Raw genomic sequence first — 22,005 nt, forward strand, 5'->3', positions numbered from 1 at the left:
GTGGAAAGTAATAGTCTACATGCATAAAGATATTTTAATCAGCAAATGGAGTGTGCAAAACTAATCTGACACCATATGTTTAAACAACAAAGGCTTGTGACTCATATCTGTACACATAATTAATACTGTTAGCATATTTCCTATGACTTTAGATTGTTTTAACTTCTTTGACATTACGCAAAAATTATTTTTTTTAAATACAGTGAGCCCTGACTGGTGTGGCTCAGTAGATTGAACGCCAGCCTGTGAACCAGAAAAAGGAAGGTCACCTGTTTGGTTCCCAGTCAGGGCACAGGCCTGGGTTGTGAGCCAGGTCCCCGGTTGGGGGCGTGCAGGAGGCAACTGATCAATGTATCTCTTGTATATTGTATCTCTTGTATATTGGTGTTTCTCTCCTTCTCTTTCTCCCTCCCTTCCCCCCTCTCTAAAAATAAATAAGTAAAATCCTTATAAGAAATAAAACAAGATGAAGACTCTTGCCATAAGGTAGTCAAGCCTACAAGACTTTAAAATGTCAATTGTAAATTTTGAAAATTTCACTGTGTTATTCTAAAGTTGACATGAGAACTCAGAAGTGTGTATGCTTTCAGACATGGACTTGATCTTTAAAATGTAAACAGAGCAAGTCCTTCCTTATCTCCACCCCTCTATTAAGCTTTGGGAATTAATATGTGAGTGGCTCTCACAGAAGTGGCAAGTACTCTTGGCAAATGATTCCCCCACATAATGAAGTGATTTTTAGAAAAGATAGAAATTTCTTGTGTTGTTGGTATAATGTCATGTTATAATGTCTCCTATAGTTTTGAATTGTTTAAATGTTCCACAGGCTTTCAGTCTGAAAAAATGAAAAATGAAGTTTGAAAAATATTGCAATTTAAATCTGATGGTAGTGAAGGCCTGTGGCTGTCAAGTGCATCCTTATTTAGTTTCCTCCCCTCACAGTAACACTGACAACATATTCTAACTGCACAACCTCAATGATTTAAATAATACAATTATTCCGGGCAAGAAATTGACAGAAAAGCTATCAACCACTAGAAACGATGCAACAACAATAACAGCAAGCGCCTGCCCTCAGCCGCGTCTGCTTGAGTTGCTGAGCAGCACTGAGAGGTAGAAGTTTCCCGGAACAGGTCCCCAGAGGGCTTAGATAACACACTGTAAGGCCTAATCTTACACGAGAAGGAAGAAACTACCTGATAAAAGAAATCATTCAAATGATTAATATTATCAAATCTCATATTTCCCCCTTGATATTCTATAGATCAGTCCCTCTCCTCACTGCCTACTCCCTCAAATTTTCCAGATAGTGAAAGAATTCATCCACCGACACTTGCCTGTATTCTGTCAGGAACAAGGTTCTGGGGATTCTCCCCTCTGCCTGAACCCATTTCTTAAAACTGTGGTGACATAAATAAACTTGACATATTCAGAGGTCCAAAGGAAAACAACAGCATAGCTTCATTTTAAATTACACCTTCAACATAAAAATTAAAGTATTTTTCTTTTATTAGTCATATTATCAGAGTCAGTCAATTTTAAATCATTTTCATGAACTGCTAATAAATACAGTTATCTTTTTTCCTTTACTTAATTTGTCCAAAAATAAAACATAGATCTTTATGAGCATTAATTCATAATAAAAATATAACTGTATGCACTTCACACAAAAATACAGCTTAGCTCAAAGAATGTATTTCAGACAAATATATTTCCTTGTCCAAACTTGATCTAAAGATGTATAATATCTTTATATGTAAATATAAAGATACATTTCATTTATCTGTGCTAGATCTAAAGATTGACCTAAAATTATGTAAAGTAGATAATATGGATATCATCTATTATTCAGAAATACTACAGACTAGAAAAAGCATGATTATTCCACAAGAGTTTTCAAGTTGAAACTTTGTTTTAAAGAATTGGTTTCTTGACATGTTTATTTTAAACATGATAAATCTGAATGTCTGGGAAACTTAACATGAACTGCAGCTAAAAAATAGAATTCTATTTCCTTTTACCATCATGGTTCCTTTTCTCTCCAATATTCTAAAGAATACTCTAATAGCTGTTTCTTGCCTATAAAGCAATTGCTCTTATGAACATAACAAAAAAAACATTATAATATTGAAAATATAAGCATTCATTATGAATTTATTAAACAAAATAAAAGAGTATCCAATGTTGCAAACTGTATTTTCTATTTAATTCTAAACTTCCTTTTATCACTGTGCCCATCTTGTAAATGTCAATAATAAATGAACAAACTCAGTATCTTTACTGAGTGCAGCATGGGAGGTAAGACATTACGGCTGTCTTCTTTTAATGCATCCGTGTTACACCAGATCTACTCATATAAAATTATGGAATGTGGGATCAGCATGACAACAGCCTGACTTGCTAAGTAATACTATATAACACAAAATTCATCCCTAAAAGTCTGCCAAGAAAACTTGCTTTCAAGATACTTGTAACAGTTACTTTTATTCATTTCTATTTTCAAAATTTTTAATAAAGAAATTGAAAGCTATTCTAGTATAGTTGGCTCCTGGTGCTTCTCGGTCTGCTTTCCACTACACAGAATTACATACTTATTCTTTTCTCTCTCTCCTTGCCTGCTCCTTTCCTTAAACACACACACACACACACACACACACACACACACACACACACACACACACTGCAGCTTGATTCCACTTAATAAGGATAGAGGTGTATGTGTTTTGGGGGTGTCAAACAGCTGTCACAAACTGTCACCTCCACAAGAGAAACCTTGGCACACAACAAATTAAACTACACTTCTTTTTTAGCTGTCATTATTCATAGCCAATAAGTTGAAATGTTCTCAGCATTTCATGTGCAAATAAAACCACGAGGAAGCACCGTGGATCAGAACAGTGGGCCAACAGATAACACAGAGAAAACAACACACCCTGGGTCCTTCTGAAGTGGCTCCTCGTCACCCCTGCACCAGTGTGCACCAAATGAGATCCAGCCTGGGGCGATGCATTAAATATGCATATCAAAGCAAATGAAAAAATAAACCTGGAGATGCAAATTGGACACATTCACATGCTGAAAATGTCCCACTCAGGCCACTTTTCAGGTAGTGGTTGGGGTATTTTTCTCTTTTTTTGTGGCTGGGGGCTTGAGGGAGATCCTGCTTGTGAAAGAGGCATGAGAATTCACTTTGTAGGGAGAGGCCTAGAAATGAATGCAATCAATATACCTCTGGTACAAAAGTGTCAGAAATGGTGAAAACTCTCCAAGGTTTTCTCTCACCTCCTGCACAAAACCCAAGTCTGTGGCAAACGTTGCCATTTTCCACTCAGTGTGCTGGTGGAACAAATTATTGCTTCCTTTCAAAACAAATAGCAGGGGGCTAAAGTCAGAATGTTATAGTTCAGATCTCTGTGAAATAAAAGGCTTTAAATTCTGATGCCCAATGAGGTGGCAAGCCCTCATGAGTTCAAAATAAATCAGTTGTCATATCTGCTTGATTGGGGGCCTGACAGAGGAGCCACACATGTTACAGTTGACTCTTTTATCCAAAGATGGTGATTGTTAAGTTATTAAAGCATTACCCTCTTAGGTACAACTTCCTCCTTGAGTGTAATTTAAATATTACAAGAGTTCCATAAATTGGTCTTTTCTATCAGCCAATACTCTACACAGTCCAGCTTATCTTATCTATTTTATGTAAACATCAGCATAGTCTAGTTCTATACATCCACTTGAAAAACAGTCTCCCAGAAACTGTTCTAGAAAACCAAGTAGTCAAGACCCCTAGAAATGTCACAAGGAAAGCTCTTTGGCTGTGGACAACAGTGAACCTCTCGTTCTACAGACTGAGCAACTGGATTCCTTCCCATTCCCCCAATAATGTAAAATGCATATGAGTTTAAAACAGGAAGCAATGAAAAATGAAAATAAATATAAATAAATAACAACAACAACAACAAATATTTCTAAGGTGGTGTCATGCCTCGTGGACCACGACCGCACGTCTCAAGGCTACATATCAGCGAATAAACTTTCCATAGCTCCTGCTGCACCCTTTGGATTTCAGGTCATGCACTCAATATGCAAAGGAGCTCCCGAAGTTTTCCCCCATCCTGATGGGAAAAGCTAAGAGTACAGAGAGGCACAGGCTCTTTCAACACTGTAGTATTTATATTGTCTCAGAACTAAATATCCAGGACTGACCGACATTTTTTTTCTTTTCCTTTTTAAACTTTTGTCCTTAGACTATCTTTTTATATAGCACAAAGGCTGTGAATTAAAATATACAACTGCATATTTTCAAAATTTTTGGTGTTGGGATTGGGAATGGAGAATCTCACAGAAGGTTTATTCTTGAGGCATTTCAACTTATTCATCTTAACACTCAGGGATAAGAATGGTGGTGGTGGTGGTGGTGGTGGTGGTGGTGATACAAACTGCCTTCAAGCCTCAATGTCTGTTTAACTCCACGGAGTGTTAAATTAATATTTCCACCACCAAGTCATTAGACTACAGCCTATATCCTTTAGGTTGTGAGTTCAACTGAATGCAATCTATAGACAACCAGGCTGAGTTCCTATAAATACACTGCTGTTCACACCCACTCTTTAACCTCGCCACTCTTGCCTTTCCTACCAGCTGCAATCCTTCTTCTCTTTGCTTCTTTTTCAAATTTTCAGTCTCACTACATATGCTTTTTTTTTGAAGCATCAGACTTACTAGATCAGTTCCAAAATAGGATTAAAAACAGAGAGAATAGAAAGAAATCTCCCTTCCTGGCCTGACATCCACAGTCGTTCCTTACTACACTTTCCATCCTCATTCACCAACTGTTACAGTGTTAAAATTCAACCACTAACCTATGGTTACTCAATCACAATTCCCTTCAGCTTTCTGAAATACATTGTTAATAATTGTCTCATCAAGGTTACTGTCTTTTATTATGAAGATGCTTCAGGCATTTGGCAATAAGTCCATATTCTGGCAATAAGTTCCTATAGAGCAAAAGCTCTGAGAATTGTAAAGTGTTCACTCCTCCTTTTATTTCGAATGCACTGCAAGAGTGCCAATAATTCTCAGGATTGTCATCTCTGTGAGAGACAGAGAAATCAGCCCCCCTCCCCATTTCACTCTTTTCCCTCAGTCTTCTCTCCCCTACCCTGTCCAGCTAGCTGTCTTGCCTCTCTCTCTCCCTGCTGCACTGATTGCACAGAGTTGAGGAAGCAGAAAAGGCAGCGGTCACCATATCAAACAGACAATTTGCTAACACTCAAGTCACCAATCCAGGAAACTTTACACATTAAGAGCACACATCACTCTATCAACTCCCCAGTCTTTGTTGTTGTTGTTGTTGTTGTTATTGTTGTTGTTATTCTCAACATAAATAAAGGAGTGAGCTCTAAGAAAGGGGACATGAAGAGGAAGAGTATGGCAGAGTTATTAGGAAAGGGAGAAGACCTCCAAAGAAACCAAATCATTTCAAAAGAAAGCTAAATCAATGGGGCTAAATGTTATAAGTTAAAAAAAGAAAAAGAAATGCTTTGCCCAGTGGCCTTAAAAGAACGCCAAAGGCTCATAGACTTACATGGTCAGCGAGGTTTGTGGAGGAGCCTGAAAGTTCTTCATGATCTGACTTGGAGCTGCCATCTCTTTCATCAATGACGAGGTCGATGGGCATTTTCCCCTTCAAACAGCTAATGTACCGGTGGCAGAAGTTATCACACAGTTCGTGAACCTAGAAGGAGGGTTATGATGGAGGGTTCAGCTGGGGTTGTTGTTGTTATTGTTTTGTTTCATTTTTTTAAGGGAAAAACATCAGGTTGCAAGGTTACATTTGGAAAGAGTAACAGTGCGATGTCTTCCAAACTAAGACTAATTAATGGGAATAATAGTTGAAGTCAAGGAAACAATAGAGCAATTGTTGTAGCAGATATTAATCTCCAGAGACTTCCCTGAGCAACAAGTTACAATGAAGAAAGAAGAAATAGCACTGGAAATAACTGGGTTTAGACTGGAGGTCCAGAGAGAAAAATCCGATTTGATGATAACATCAAAACATTAGAACGCTGGAACTGGGAACTGCATTAGCATTTGCGATTCAATAAGCTAGGAGGTTTGCATGTTTCCAGGGGAAAATGATTGAGCTGCAGAGCAATATAAAGGCACCCCAGCATGGATGATTCCCTCTCCCTGCACCTATTGCAGGCTTAGAGCCGAGGGTGAGCTGAGCTAATAGAGACACAAGCAGGCTGAATGTCCAGCAACACAAATGGTTTGCTGCATTTCAAAATAATCCTGAATGCCTGGGGAAATAAAGGTTGGAGGGGGGGCTACTTTAAAAGGCAGGGCTGTCCTAATTCACCCATCCTCTGAGACCCTGGGTTGAAGAGCAATTTGAAGGAAGAACTTGGTAAAGTGTTGCTCAAAATCTCCAGGTGTTCAATCCCACAGACTGGAGGTTTGTTTTTAAAAAAGCCCAACACAACTAGGAGAGGGAAGTCCACATGAGAGTGGGGAGTGTCATTTCCTGCTTACCTTTTCTAACTCCAAAAGATGAAACCTTAGTACTTGTATTGCTTGTATCATCTGAAAGAAAAGTTTAGAGTGTGGAGTGAAGACGGTGACTTGGGGGCAGGGGCGGTGAGGGAAGTGGGCCGGGGAGAAACAGCAGGCAAGTGACCAGGCAAAACCCACCCTTGGAGAAATCCTCAGAAAAACCAAATGATTACTGATCAGCTCTGCCTCATTGGCCACGGGCTAGGAATCTGACTCAACCGAAGCATTTAATATCTTTGCCCCTGGTGTTCAGTAAGCTATTCGTAAGAACGGCTTTCCTAGGGCCAGGCCTGCTTTCTCTGCCTGAGCCCTCTTTAACCGTCCCCTTCCTCGACCTCAGGCCAATTTTTTTTTTTTTTAAGTCGCTTCTCAGGAGAGAGAAAGCTTTTTAGAACCTCACACCCAGCGAAATCCGTCCTTAGTAAAGAAGGAAATACTCAAGATGAATGGTGAAGCAGGGCCTTTGAAAGCGGATTTAAGTACTTTTAATATTGAAATCGTGCAAATTAGCAAAAGAATCGCACCTAAAAGTGGCCTGCGCTGGCCTGCCCCTCACTCACCCCAGACTCCCCGGCCCGCCCTCCGCGGAGCCTCATTTCTTTCGGGTTGGCTGCCCGGGGCTCTACGCCTGCCCAGCAAACAGAGGAAAGAGCTCGCTTCTCTCACTCCCGGGGCCGAGACCTGGGACTCGTCCCCCTCTCGCGCGCTGGGCGCTGCGTCCCCGCTCGGTGCCTCCTGGGGGTCGGCTCTACCAGAGGTCCATCCCTCCCCTCACTGCGGTCTCCCTGGCCGGGGCTCTAAACTAGTCCCTTCCTCCAAGTCTCACTGGAGCTTCAAAGGAGGGCTCTGCTCATACTACCGCGGAGCTCCGGGAGAAAGTGCATGCTTCTGGGCAAGGGAAGGGGGCCAAGGGAAGAAACAGTGAGCCTTACCAAATTGTCCAGCTCTGGATTTGAGGAAAAAAGTGGCTTCTCGGCACGAACCTGTAAGAAGCAGGGCAAGTCAGCATGAATTATCACTCCATTTAAAAGGAGGGAAAAACCCAAACCCTGTCACCTACTAGTGTGTGAGAGGGGATGGTGGAGGGACCGGCAGTGACAGAGGAGAGGGGCTTTTGGTAAATTACTACACGAAACAAACTAGTGCCTTAAATTAGTAGGGTCAGCTGAAAAACACTCAGGGCCTTATGATCCTGGCCCCATGAAGGGGTCCCTAGAACCGCTGAACTGTAGCCGGGAACCCAGAGCCGAGCTCTGGGCCCCAGCACTCCCCTATTGTGTCGTCCACGGGAGCCCAGGCTCTCAGCCTCCCTCACCTCTGCGCCCCGCGCGGACCGGACCGCCCGGAGAGGCGCCCAGCTTCCTTCCCTCCGGGGCACTTTCGGGTCCCTAACAGCCCTTGTCCCCAATTCTTGTTCAAGTAGCTGCAGGCGGGGGAAAAGGCCAAGCCCTAGATTAGGAGCAGGTCAATTTTAATTCGAGGGTCGAGCCCCTGTATTCCTGGCTGGGGGGGAAAACAAACACCCATATTTATCTCCGCTTCCAATTCGCCTCCAGGCTCAGGGATGGGGAGGAGGCGTAGAGCGCGGACTGGGCCGGAGGAACAGATCGGGTGTCCCTGCCTTTTCCTCCTCTTTCATGTAACGCTCAGAGGGGAGGGGAGGAGGGTAATGGGGCTGCCGAAGGGTGAGTGGGTCAAGAAGGTTGGACCTGCTTGGCGAAGACCGCGATGTCCTCGTTGAAGGAGTCGGAGGAGCAGACGTCTCCGCCAGCCACTCCGGGTTCCCGGGGAGTGCAGGTCGCCAGCTCGCACTTCTCAAAGACCAGAGCTAACAGAGGAAACAACGGGTGCCTAACGGGCAGCGCCAAGCAGAGACACACACACGGAGATGGGGTGCAGAGGGGAAGGAGCAAGAACTGTAATCAACAAGTTTGGAGGGTTCGAATTCCTTCTTTAACACAACAGGCACGCATCACACTTGACAACCCTTCCTCAGCCAGCCGAGCTTGGGCCAGAAAGAGAAAGGAAAAACGGCCTGGCTCTTTCCCTCAGCTCAGGAGTCCTTCGGATCTGCTGGGAGAAGCCCCTGGACCCTTTAGCCCGCCAAGTAAAAAGAGCCTCCTTTGGAGCGTAAAGAAACGTCCAAGAAGCTCAGGCAGTCTGGGGCCTGGAGTGCATCCAGACCCACTCCCCACGCTACAGAGGCCGCCGAACCAACCCCTGAGACCCAGCGCTGACCTCCCAAGAAAGCAAAACTGTGCGAAATTTTTTTAAAAAATTGCCTTGACCCCGCATTTTAGTGGGCATTTTAGCCAAAGTCTTCACCTTCATACACACCAAAGGTGATATTTCCTAAATCGGAGAGAGGGCTCTTCTAACCCCTCCACCTCTTGCCTTATAAACTTGTTTGCTCTACTTCTAGTAAAGCCCAAGGTGGGGGCCAAAGTAACAGGAATCTTAAACGCCCAAGAGCTGCCTTCCAAAGACACATCTCTCCATAGGCAAAAAGAAGTAAATCGAGTGTTAAAACTTGGAAGCCTGCGTGCGCGCCTGCCCTTTGTGTTCCTCCGGGCGGTTTAGCTACACTCCGGGATGCTTGCGGCCTCTGGCTTCAGGCTCAATTGCTGTGGACGGACTGTCCCCTCCCCTCGGCATCCCGCAGCCTTCCCCACCTACCCTCCGCTGGGAGAGCCCGAGTGGTACGCGTGTGGACTCTGCATCCCCATCCCTCCTCGAGTGCTCTGAGAATATAAAATAATTTCCAGCCAGCCTCCTCACTCCCCCCAAGAGCCGCTTTTTGCAAGCGGCAGCCCCTTCCACCCGGCTGCACTTCAAGGTCTGCCCCCTTTATTTACAGAGAATTAAGAAGAGGGTGATTAGGACTTCCTGGCCGACAGAAGCAGCCCTGATCCCAGTTCAAGCTGTATTTAGTGACTCCCAGACTCTCGGTAGGAAACACAAGAGAAAAAAAAAGTTGCTCCTCATCGGCAGGAAACTTTCTCCTTCGCCAAGGCCTCTCTTAGGGCGCCTGGAAGGACCAGCTCTGCGTCCTTTGGCCAGGACTCTCGTCCTTGGGGAGAAGGCCTTGGCAAGATTCTGAAGACTCAGTCATTCCGGGTTGTGGGGTCCGGAGTGACAGGGCCTGAGGGTGGAAGGAGCCATACCTTCTGGGGGCTTGCACCCAAGGGGCAGGAGAACAGGCTCCCTGCACTGTCCTTTCTTAAGGCAAGCTGTGCCCCCTTCTACAGGCAGAAGTAACTCCCCACTTAGGCGTCCATCTCCTCAATTCCCCCCGAGAGACAAACACACACTCGAACTCACACTGACAAAAAGTACGCCGGGTCAGGGGTGGGGGTGGGGGTTACCCATAGATCGCGTCCTTGTCCCGCTTCAAAGCGTCGTTGACAGCGGATCCCATGCTGGCCGGCATGACATTGGGGTGCGGGGCGTGCGCGCCGTAGTGCTGCGTGGCGTGGAGCGGCGGCCCGTGGTTCAGGTGGTGAACCGGTGGGATCGGCCGCGGCGCGTGAGGGTCTCCGTACATGGAAGCAGGCACCCCTACTCCGTCCATCCCGCCGTAATGGGGCAGCTCATCGTACTGTCAGAGCCCGGCAAAGGGGAGAGGGGCGCAGGAGGTGAGAGAGAGCGAGGAAAGCGGAGGAGAAATAGAAAAAGAAGCAAGGAGAAAGAGCAAGAAGAGAAGTGGGAAAGGAATGGAGGTGAGAAAGGGAGAACAACCCGAAGGGAAGATGAGAGGAGGGGGGAGGCAATGAGGGGGGGAGAGAGAAGAGAAGAGAAGAGAAGAGAAGAGAAGAGAAGAGAAGAGAAGAGAAGAGAAGAGGAGAGAAGAGAAGAGAAGAGAAGAGGAGAAGAGGAGAAAATAAAAATAAAAACAAAGTCAGAAAGGAGAAAAGTACCGAGCACGAGTTGAACACACAGAAACCAAACCAGCCGAAACGACAGAGTTGAAAGTTGGGGAAAACGTTTTTAAATTTAAAAATGGTAAAGTCTGAACCATGAGCAGCATTTAGAGCAGGGAGAGGGGGCGGGAGGCCGGGGACCCAGGGGGTGCCGGGAGGTCCTGCTCAGGCCGGAGGCAGCAGAACCCCAGCGAGCCAACCGAGGGAGAAGTGGAGTTAGTGTGAGGAGGAAGCCCCGGATCCCACCCCTAACCCCCCTTCGCCTCCTCCAGAGGACCCAATAAATCAAAAGGCGAAATGAAACAAAATAAAGAGAAGAAAAACGTTAATAATCAGGACGAGAACGCCGAGGACAAGGGAAGACTGGGGCCAGTGCCTCCCCGGGGGCAGGGAGCTGAGGGTGGGGGTGGGGGGGAATAACGTGAAAGTTACCAGAAACATTATTTAGCAGCTGATTCCCTGCGTCCTTGTCAATTTCAGAGACAAAACAAGCAGCCCAGGCTAGTCTAGGCGGCGGCGCAGCGGCTGCGGCAGCGCGGCCCCAGCGGCGGCCCCGGCGGCGGCTCCTACGCAGCCGGTGCCCGCCCAGAGCCGCGGGAGCAGCGGCGGCAGCGGCGGCAGCAGGAGAACCGGGGGAATCGCGCTGCTCGGGGTAAGAGCTGGAGCGAGGCGAAAGCGTGTAACAATTGCACACGCACACACACCACTCACACGCACTCGCCGCCCGCCCGCTCGCACAGCGCTGGAACACGCGCGTCCAGACACGCACACACGCACGCACACACACTCGCACACACGCAGAGGCACGGGGGGGAAAGAAGCCGATGAATAATTTTGCTGCTATTTTTTAAAATGCTGGCCGCCATCATCAAGCAGCGAGCAGCAGCAGCAGCGTTGAAGGGAGAGGAAGCATCGGGACAGGCCCCTCTTAGGAGAGGATTTATATCTAGGTAAGTGTTGGAGATTTAAACCTACCCTTTGCGCCATCAGTCTGCGCTCCAATAAACTCCTGGATGTGTCGTATATTTAATATCCCAGTCCGGATAAGAAAGTGATCTAGGCTGAAGATTCCTTTTTTTTTTTTTTGTCCAAACCAAGGAAACTTCTCCCAATTCTCCAATATGTTATTTTTTAGGGAAGAAAAAAAAAGCCCAGGCAAGACAACGAAGAGTTTTTTTTTTCTGTGATATTTCTTCTTTTTCTCTTTTTTCCTCTTCTTTCTCCTCCTCCTGATCTTCCTCCTCCTCCTCCACCTCCTCCTCCTCCCCCCTCCCCTCCTCCTCCTCTTCGGTCCTCCTTTCCCCCTCTTTCTCTTCTCTTCCTCTCAGTTGGAAAAAAAAAAAAAGGAAAAGAAGAAAAAAAATTGTCAAGCCCCCGAACTGAAGGTTACGAGCGGCCCGTCAGCAGCCCACATGTAACCGAACTGTCGTGTTTCATGGCTTTTTGCCACTCCAGCTGTCAATCAAAGCCCGGAATGTCAAGGTAGTGAATGAATGATGGTTGATGATGATGAAGAGGAGGAATCTTTCAGACCCTTTTTTTTTCTTCCAGCAAAACTCCGCGAGGGGTTTCTGCTTCTTGAATTTTTCCTCCCCCCTCCCCCCTTTCTTAGCTTTGCCCCCGAAGTGTCTATAATATGCTCCTCTCTCTTTAAAGTATCGGTCAAAGAAAGCAGGGGTGGGGGAATCAAGAAAAAAAAAGAATAGTTTGCAAAAATTGGACTTTCTTCCCCCCCTTTCCTGGTTGGTATTTTGTCTCTCCCTCTCTCTCTTTCTCGCTCGCTCGCTCTCACTCGTGCTCGCTCTCTCGCGCTCGCTCTCTCACGCTCTCTTTCTCTCTGGGAGATGAGTGAGTGTCAGTAGGTGTTGGCAGGTTGGCTGCTGCCTGGCTTATAGAAGAGCCTCAGTTTGGCGGCGCGGGTCGGCGGCGGGAGAACGAAATGACGGAACCCGGAAGTCGTGGTGGCCATAGCCCGTCGTACGGCGGAGACACATCCCGGGAGTGGGGAGCGGGAGCGAGGAGGAGCGCGCCGCGCCGAGCCTCTGATATGCAGCGAGTGCGGTCGGACTGCCCAGGCTGGGGGGGCGGGGGGGAGGGGAGGCAGGAGCCGAGCAAACCCGAGCAAATCAGCAAGCCAGCTCCTCCGCGGGGACGGCTGGGGGTAGGAAGCGGGGGGAGAGGGGGAGAGAGGGAGAGAGAGTGTTTATGTATGCGCGCGCGCGCGCGTGAGAGAGGAAAGAGGGAGAGAGAGAGCGAGGGAGAGAGAGAGAGAATATGAAGAGGACAGGGAGAGTGCAGAGAGGAAAACTGCAGAAAACCACAGGGAAAGTACGGTACAGCCTCAGATCTTTTAATTTTTTGAAAAAGAAACTTACTTCTAGTTTATTTTCCCATCACGCCGGGCTCATGCCTAACGGGGTCGTGTTGGGGACGTTTGGCATGGCGCTCTTGCTTTTGTTCCTTTTAATTCCGCGGGCCCCTACTCTTCTGCCAGCCGAGTATCGCGGCCCGAAGGCTTTCTGCTATATCCAAGGGCAGCAGGCTCTGCAGACGGTACCACCGCCAGGCTTGAGGTGGTGTGTTTTTGTTTGTTTTTGTTTTTTCCCTTGTAAGTGGTACTTTCTTTCCTGTGCAGATCCAGGACCTTTGTCAGCATTCATTTTTTCCAGGACACGAAGAAACCAGCTTAACTCAGAGAGCATTTTCTCCAAGCGATGCGAACAAGGGCCACCGTGGAGAGTCTTTGGGGGCCTCAGCGGAATCGGGTGGGAGGAAATGGGGAGGGAGTCGTTTAGGTGTTTGATGTTGGATTTCGCCAAGGGGTGTGTGTGTGTGTGTGAGTGTGTGTGTGCGCTCGTGCGCGCGCGTGCGCGCGCGCCTTTAAACTAGATCTCACTTAGAGCTGGGGAGCACGAGAGAAAGAGAGGGAGAGAGAGGATGTCAAGCGAGGAGGATTGGCCGGCACTCCCCGCCCAGCTTTGTTGTGGTTACCGGGGGCGCTGAGGCTTCGGCGCTGTAACAGCGGCTAATGGCTGAGTTAATTACACTGGGCAGTTTCGTGGGATCGGGAAGATAGGGTCTACTCGGAGTGAACTTTTCCAAAAAGGAAAAGGAGAGTGCAGGAAAGGCAAGGTAACTATCCCAAATCATTTGTGTAAGAAGTAGTTCTGGCCGGTGTCTCGCCCTACCGTTGGCCGGAGCTGCACCCAGCCCGAACTGCACCTCCGCGCCTCGGGTTTCCAGGCGGCCGCGCGTCAATCACTCCGAGCCAGAGATGGGGGCGGAGCTACGGTCACCCAGCGCGCGCAACCGAGCAAACCCCGCCGCCCCTTCGGCCAGCGGCAGCCGTGCAGCCCGGCCTTGCGCTCGGAGCGAGCCTTCTTCCCAACTCCTCACTGACGCCTGCGTTTCTGGTCCCCCGCACAGAGAATCGAAAACAGACTGTTACTCAACAGCCGCTTCCCTCTCCAACTTTGAACCCATTGTGGGGAGTAGAAAGTAGCATATCCACCGCGCGGCTTTGACCTGACTTCCCGGGGGATGGAGGGCGCAGTGAGAATCGTGTGTGTGGGGGGGGCGCTGGAGGGGGAGGGGGGAGAGAAGGTCGGGTGGACTGTTTGTTTGTTTGTTTTTGCCCCTTTTCCATCGTCTCTGCTTCCTGCAAGCTTCTTTCGGGCTACACTCAACTGGGCTCAGATCGCAGCCTGCAGAGTCCAAGTGGAGTCGGAGAAATTTGGCCCCGTTTTAATAGGGCTGGGGAATGAGCTCCGGAGGTCAATAAAGCCCTCCAAAAATGATGAATGATTGAGCACCTGTGATGATGATAGTGATTACCAGAGCAATTAAACAGTTTGATTAAATGAGCCATCATAACAATGATGTCTGCGGGAAACCGGCCCTCACATATAAAGATAGTGCGGAAGGCCTGGCAGAAGCCAGGGAAGTGCGACGCCAGGGAGCGGGGCTGCGGACCGCGAGGTGTTTGCTAGTGTGGCCTGAAAAGGGACGGCCGGGCACGCGGAGTTTTGGAGAGGAGGATTGTCCCAGGTTTTCAGCCACACTAGTGCCGGGCTTCAAGCCTGCGAGAGCCCACGGGTACGAAACCTGCAGGCTGGGGGAAGGGTTCTTCCCCCTCCACCTCCTCTTTTTTTTTTTTTCCCCCTAGAAGAAACTCCAAGATTAAAAGCATCCTTCTTATTTGTTACTGAGTTTGTCGTCGACGTATAAAAAAAGGTGAGTAACAAAGAAAAGAAGACGCAAAAGAAAAGAAAAAGTTGCCTTCCAGAATTTTATTTCGGGCGACAGTTACGCGAATTCAGTTTAGCCGGGGCGGGAAGGATGAGAGCCGGAGAAAAACCAATCTGGTCTCGCTGAGGATCGTTTTTGACTTTGCAGAGAGGTTTTGATATTGGTGGATCCAAGTTTCCCTGCAGCGCCGCTAGCTGAAAAGTTTATACTCATTTTTTCAGTTTTTATTCTTTTAATTGTTTTTTCAATCTTGCGTGTTTATTGTCGCCAATGGGGTTATTGTTGTACAATTCTGTTTTTAAGAAAGAAACTCAATTTCCTTGATAAACGCTTCTTTTGTAAAGAGTAACTTCGAAATGAACCTCTGCATCGCAGAGTTTAAAGATTCAACAGCCGCTCCCTTCTGCTACTTTTACCACCGCTTTTTTCCCCTCACAGTGATGCTGTGGAGTTAGAATCCCTACAGCGGCTATTTAGAAAAACTGCAAAAGTATATATTTAAAAAAACACCCTGTTTCTTGTAAGGCAATGCATCTGAGTAAAAACAATTTAGGCCAATAGATGATTTCTACATTTTCAAAGAGTTGTTAAGCTAATGATGGGTTGATTACTCTGTGATAATCTTGAGTTTTAGAAAAGAAAAAAGTTTAAAATCTATTTTCATATGTTTTCAACCTTTGAGTGATGCAGAAGGCGTTTTAACCTGGGAACTAACTCTCTCTCTTCCTCTTCCTCCCTCTCCTCTCTCTCTCTCTCTCTCTCACTCATATTCTGTAACTTCTTTTCCATTTTATTGAAAACATTAAAGCAAACAACAGGCACAACCTAGTTTGATGTAGGAAAGAGAGAGAAAAAGGACATTTTGAGATGCTGTTAAAAAAATATAAAACAATCTTTAACTCCAAAGATGTTAGTTAAGGAGTGTGAGAGTGTTAAAAATAACACCTTACTGGAGGAAATCTATGACATTTAAAAATTCACCAATTACCTAAAGGGAGAAACCGGAATTTCTTGCAATTTAGAGAGATTTCACTTACCTAGATGCATGTCATTTATGAAACTGTGAGTTTCAAATAGCATCACAATGCGGTGGATCACACACCAAATCATGCTGAAGGTGATTGGGTGCCGGTTCTTGATCAGCCTGATTAATTAAAAAAAACTATTACTTTTAATCACCAGTTTGCTGGTGTTTTGTATAGAGAGCTGAGAAACGTTTAAGAACTTCCTGGTCTCCCCGCTACCGTCAATGTTGCAGGCCGATAGAAGCGATTGCAAAGTGGTCGGGTGCAAGCACTTTCTGATGTCTAGCCTGATAGTACGTTGCTGATGCTCGGTTCTCAGCCTCCGCACCCTCACCCAGGCAGTGATGCTCATCTGCTCGCCAACATTTGGGGCAAAGGAAAAGTAGGTGGGGCAGGCCTGGAGACAGGCGTGAGATGGGGGTCGCAGGAGGCGGCACACACCTCCGTCAACAGTCAGCTCCTTTTGCCCAGGCTGGAAATGGTTTTAACAGGCGGTAAAATTTCATCTTTCGGTGTCAAATTGGGGTCATTTTGGGGTTAGAGTTCTCAGTGTCCGAGAGGAGCTGTCCAGCTGCGTGGGGACTCATTAAGTGCAAAAGATCTGTTTCAGTAAAAACAATTCAAAGACAATCAGAAGGCTAAAGACCCTCTACAAATCGCATTTTACAAGTGCCCCAGAACAAATATGGATGCTGAAACCTATTTCTTCAGAATCCCAAACCGTCTTCTTAGCTCTGGGGTGGGGGTGGGGGCACTGCATTAAAAAGAGGTGAAAGGGAGGGGACCTTGGTCCGATGGGGGTGAGCGGGAGGGAGAATCGGGCCTCTCAAATCTAAGAGTCTGTTTTTAATCACCTTTCTTACTGAAGCATCCCCAAGGTCTTTGAGAACTGCCTCTTTTCCATTTTTCCTTCTCTTTTTGGTCTCAACGTGGAATGCTATTATAGATAACAGTCAAGATTTTAAAAGAATATTGAATCTCGCTATATTTAATTTTAATTTTAAAAGGCATTGGCTTTATGGAGAGTATTTAATTTGAAATGAGTTTCATGAACCTAGACTCCATTTTTAGATGAGTTTGTCCATTTTCCTTAAGAAGCCTGTGTGCCTGTCTCTTTTCACCTTTATTTCCGCCTGGAAAGTCGTAGGTCCTCAGCACAAATAACTCCAAGTTCCTCAGAACCGTGAGGTCTGAAGTGGTAGTTGGTCAGTGTATTAAATCTCTGGATTTAAATCCATTTTGTCTGCTTACAACAGTTAGAACAATTGACGCCTTGCTAGAGGAGCAAATAATTCTAACCTTAATTATATTTGTAACTTCAGTTAATGTTTAGAATTGAAGTATTTTAGATTAAACAGATTTTTAAGGACTCTATGAGGTTAATTTTTTGTTTGTGGAGGTTCTGTTTGGTGGGTTGGAAGAAAGATATTAATTATTACTTTGATTCAAAAAAATTTCTTCAGGCAAAGGCAAATGCAGTTTAAAATGAGAGAAGCTAGGTGTGTGAGATACCAGGGGTCTAAGAACAAACCAAATCAATACTTTAAAGTAGAGTGTTATTTGAAAGTTTTCTTTCTTGCATTACTGACCTGAGCAAGTACAAAGGATCAAAATTTTATCCTTTCCCTCTGTTTGGACTCCACTTCTGTCAGTAGTTCTTCCCTCTTCATCTGCTTTACTGTCATTTGGGTTCCGAGGGCAGTGAATTTTTATTGTCCAGCTTTTTTTCTCCAAGTTTTATAGAGTATTTATAAATTTATTCAAGGAGCTTGATTGCCACCCTGCAGAAACAGCCCGGAACCCAGCATCGCAGGGGTAAAGGCAGAGGGGCTGTCTTCTGCTCCAGACCTGCTGGCTGACAGTTGGAATTTTTGATATATATTTTATTTGGCGTTTCCAATAACGTATTTGCCTCTCCCTCCTCACCCCCTTGCAGCCATCTACTTGAAAACATCTCTTTCCTCCAAACCTAGCTCATCCCTGTGAACTGTTTTTGACCTTCCCTCTAGCATAACCAACAGCTCAGGAAGTTGGACGAGGAAGGATTCCACTGCCATACCTGTTAACTTTACTCACTCTCTACCTAATCCGTATTAAGAGAGGGAAAGGGACCTTTGTTGGTTTGTTCTGTGGTCCTTTCTCCACTTGGGCTTTCTGCTATATACTTCCCATCCCCAATAAATAGAAATAGAACACCCCGCAATTTATCTTCCTAAATAAGATAGAGTTGAATCATTGCACTTTTTTTTTTTTGCTTTTACTCTCTCTTATTATTTCTTTCCATTTTAGCTGCTTTACCGTCTCGCAGAAGGCAAGCATTTCAATAAATAGCCCTCTAGCGCTATCTGGCGGGGCTCCAAACGCGACGTGCGCTGGCTCTCGAAGTCTCAGGCTCCTTCCCGCGCTCTCTTCCTCCCTCCCTTCCTTCCTCTTTTCCCCTCTCCTCCTCTTTCTCCTGTCTCTTCCTCTATCCCGTCCCCTTTTCCCTCTTCCCGCTGCTCCTTCTCTAGCTTCACCCTCACTTCCAGCGCCAACGGCTTGGAACAACCCGGTCAGAGGCTGATACCCGGGAAACTGGGTGATACCCTTTGGCGCTCCCACCTTCGCCCAGAGTGAACCACTCACAACTATTGTCCTTGATCAGAATTGTAATGTTTACGAAAGTGTTGCTTCAGTCTCAGTATCATAGCTGGTGGTGGTATGGAGGGTCTTAAAACTGTATTTGTGAAGTTTGGAGGAAAGAAATCAGACTCTGGAATCCCGGCTAGTGGAGCCCAGCTAAGTTTTAGATCCAGAGGCCAAGCCTCAGGGAGAGTTTGAGGAGAGGTCGGGCTACACAGGGGTGGGAACAGCTCCGTGCGGCGCCAGACCTGCGGGAGAGAACTGGCGGGGGCGCACCTGCCTTTCCCACGCCCGCTCAGGTCCCGCCCGCGGGATCCGCATATCACAAAGGACTGATCGACTTTTTGTCCTAGGCCTGTCCAGAATACCTTTTTCTTTTAAAACATGAACTAGCTTTATCCTCTCTCCCTTTCCCACCCCACCCGCCACAAACACAACAACTTTGATGAGAAGTTGGAAAAAAGTGGAAGAAAGCTCACTGGAAAACCCACAGGGCAACGAGGAGAAAGCCCAGAGTCAGGGACTCCGGAACGCACGCTTGAGGATGCGGTGCTAACCAGCATCCACGCTCTTTTCTCGCAGGGGTTTGTCTTCTGATTTGTGGCTTAAAACAACAACAACACAACAGTTAAAAAAAAAAAAGGACCCTAGCCCGTAAACCCTCAAGGGTATGTGGGGAGCAGTCAGAGGGGATGGGGCAAAGAAGAGCTTCAACTCTGCTGAGTGTTTTAGGTTTTCTCTCTTTCTCACGAGCGCGCGCGCGCGCACACACACACACACACACACACACACACACACACCCCGTCTGAGCCTTAGAGAGCTCTCCAGCCCTCCCTTTGAGCACATTGCTTCCATCAGTTTCTTGAAAACAGAGGAAAGAATATGGACCATGAGGCCTGGGGGAAAATTAGATTTCTCTAACTTTATTTCTGCAAATTTTGAAATTTAGCTTTGATCTTGCAAAAAGTGAGGACCATATCCCAGATACAAACCCAGTCAGTGACTACTTGCAGTGCGGGGACTTCAGCCTTGCAATGTTTGTGATCACCAAAGACCCCTTCTTAATTCTGAAATCCTCCCTACTACCTACCCATCTCAAAATCGAATAGAAAGAAGAGGGAGGGAGAATGATCCAATCACTGATTGGGTTCCTCAAACATCTCACCCCACCCTCACACTGAAGGAGGGCAGCACAGTTCAGGTGTAATTAATTGAGAACTGTTATTGGGTCATCATTAGCCAAGGTGCAAATAATTGCAACCCACTTTTACTTAAAACTGACCAGCCCCAGAGTGATAGATCGATTTGGAGTATAAAAATGATGTATCAAAACATCAATGTCGATTATTTGAAATATTGTAGTCAAATTTTTTTATTGCTTCATCGGTTAAGTGTCTGAAAGTGCAGTGTTCAAACATATATTTATGCTGTCAATACTGTCAGAACTGTCAGTTTTACTATTCTAGATTTGTACTTCACTTCAAATTTACTCATTTACATAAAATGCCCACCCTAGGATTTCCCCCACCCTCACGCCATCTCTCTCTTTCCTCCCATCTCTGGAAAATCCATGTCAGTTTCTTCAAAGGACTCAGCAATCTCAGCCTAAGCTAAAGTGTGCACTGCCTCTATTACTCAATTTTCCACATCGGATTACAGGTCTTTTTCACCATTTGTAACTTTCAAAGGGAGCCTTCCTCCTTTCTTCTCAGCTCTGCCTACTCCAGCCTTTTCTCTGAACACTGGAAAGCTTCAGTTTAAACATCCACATCTCAGCTGCAAATAGATCACTTCGGTAGAGAAACAGAAAAACCGCACTTCACTGCACCTCCTTGGCCGCACTCCTGTAAACTGGGCTGTGTTGCACAGACGTTCTCACACGTGTCAGGGCCCATCATCAAATTACCTGGAAGACTGAAATCTTCCAGGGAAAATGAACTTGGAACTATAATTACTTTTTCCTTCCTTTTTCCTTAAAAGCCGTGATAGGAGAAAAAGAAATAATACATATAAATGGGAGGTTTTACCTTTAAAAGCTTTGAACTCCATCGAAAGACACAAGTTGGAAGCAGAATTGACAGTTTTAATTCTACCCATTTTCACCTGGCACATCCGATCAGAGGCAATCGTTTATTTTATGGGAGGCGGGTGGAAGCTCTGGTAGAAAGCTTGAATCCACTGAATCCTAAATTGTAGGATAGGCGCTGTGCTAAAAATCACCGAAAAATGAAAGACATTTTTTGAAACAAACATTCCGTTGCTCCACACTCTGTGTCTGGAATAATTGAAATTTATAAATTCACATTCTGCCTAATTTTGTGTTCCCCCCTCCTCCCAGGATTCCCCCCAAGTCTGATAGGAAAGACAGGGTCACTCCTGGATGAGGGTTATGGAAATGTGTTTTCATTTCCATAACACTGAAGCACTTTTTATAAACCTTTTAATGTATTTAAATAAGTCTTTTTGGAAACCAAGAGAAGCTACGCATAGAGCGATCGCTTGGCTTTATACCTACAATCCCAGCATCAGAAAATAAAAAGATATCGGGAACCCAACGGAGAAAGTTGTTCACACACACCCTTGCCTTTGCCGAAAAAGCAGCAAAAGTTTCCTGTGTGCATCTGTATGTCTTTGTGTGCAGGTTTATAAGCATCTCCCTGTTCGTGTTTGCGCCTTACCTCCCTCTTGCCACGCACTCGAAGGCAGAGGCATCCAGGCATCGCCCCCAGAGAGCTGTGTTTACTTAGTTTTTAAAAAAGTCTCTGCACCACGTATGACAAGTGTTACTTCAAGAAATTCATCAACCTTCTACAGATACTTCCAGTGTTGCCGTAATGATCTGCAGAAGAGAACTGCCATCACTTTTTCACAACCCAAGGTGTTGCAGGAACTCAGAGAACAGAGGGAGAGTGGCTGAAACGCTAATTACAGCCGAGGGCGGGAGGCGGGGGGAAGGGGGCGGCGGCCAGAGTGGGGATCCAGGGAAGGCGAGTGAGGACGGTCCCTTACCTGGCCTGGGCGTGGGGAAAGTTTTGAATCCTCTGGGCGAATATTTGGAAAAAGTATGGTAGCCTTTTTTTCCCCTCTCTTTTAAATGCCTTTGGGGAGAAGTGATACCCTTGTGTAACAATTAGCTCAGACAATAAAAATAATTGGAAAAATCAGTTGGAACTTCTGAGTTTTTAATTACGTTTAATTTTGTACTAAGCCGTAAAATTACAAATGCCCCTCAATTAAACACTCCTCTTGTAAAGCGTTTAACAACAATTATTCCTTAATCAGTCTGAATGTGAGTCACAAATGATGCTTTTCCACATCAAAGGGACGTCCTTCCACGTTACCTTTTAGTCATAAGAGGATTAATTCCTATAATTAGAGGGATAAATATGTGCATAAATACCTCTCTTCCCTTCTCTCTCCCTCTCTCTCTCAAAAAAAAAAAAAATCACTTTCACTCTTCGAAACGCGGCCGGCTCCAGTCGGGTAAGGGGTTTTAATTGCCTGCCTCTGCCCGACACCCCTTGGCCGGCGGGCGACTGGAACCGAGGAGACGCGGGCGGACGCCAAGCGCAGACCCCCCGAGGGACACATAGGCGCGCAGGTTTATCCAGAAACGAACGCGAATCGGGCAG

The 22,005-nt window shown here is 46.2% G+C and overlaps 1 protein-coding gene and 1 long non-coding RNA gene across 11 annotated transcripts in view; one reads left to right on the plus strand and one right to left on the minus strand.

Moving 5' to 3' along the window:
• MEIS2 (Meis homeobox 2) overlaps positions 1-13,107 on the minus strand; it is a 200,146-nt gene extending 187,039 nt beyond the window's left edge. For 4 of the 10 annotated variants that reach the window (XM_045822287.1, XM_045822285.1, XM_045822294.1 and 1 more), the window contains exons 1-6: positions 11,454-11,711; positions 9,924-10,156; positions 8,268-8,409; positions 7,491-7,541; positions 6,538-6,588; positions 5,588-5,737 (exon numbers count right to left, since the gene is read on the minus strand). In XM_045822287.1, the coding sequence (XP_045678243.1) occupies positions 5,588-5,737; positions 6,538-6,588; positions 7,491-7,541; positions 8,268-8,409; positions 9,924-10,156; positions 11,454-11,465 (639 nt within the window). In that variant the 5' untranslated portion in view covers positions 11,466-11,711. Of the gene's footprint in view, positions 1-5,587; positions 5,738-6,537; positions 6,589-7,490; positions 7,542-8,267; positions 8,410-9,234; positions 9,388-9,923; positions 10,157-10,910; positions 11,218-11,453; positions 11,712-12,853 lie in introns of those variants that run through there. The other 6 variants (XM_045822286.1, XM_045822296.1, XM_045822290.1 and 3 more) reach the window with 5 other exon arrangements.
• On the plus strand, positions 11,775-21,298 carry LOC123808047. The gene is made up of 3 exons (XR_006783751.1): positions 11,775-11,960; positions 14,644-14,711; positions 21,015-21,298. It is a non-coding gene; the product is annotated as an uncharacterized LOC123808047 (long non-coding RNA).
• Positions 21,299-22,005: the final 707 nt, after the last annotated feature.

Source organism: Phyllostomus hastatus, unplaced genomic scaffold (genome assembly GCF_019186645.2).
Source record: "Phyllostomus hastatus isolate PE091 unplaced genomic scaffold, TTU_PhHast_1.1 phas_scaffold_501, whole genome shotgun sequence".
NCBI classification, from domain to species: Eukaryota; Metazoa; Chordata; class Mammalia; order Chiroptera; family Phyllostomidae; genus Phyllostomus; species Phyllostomus hastatus.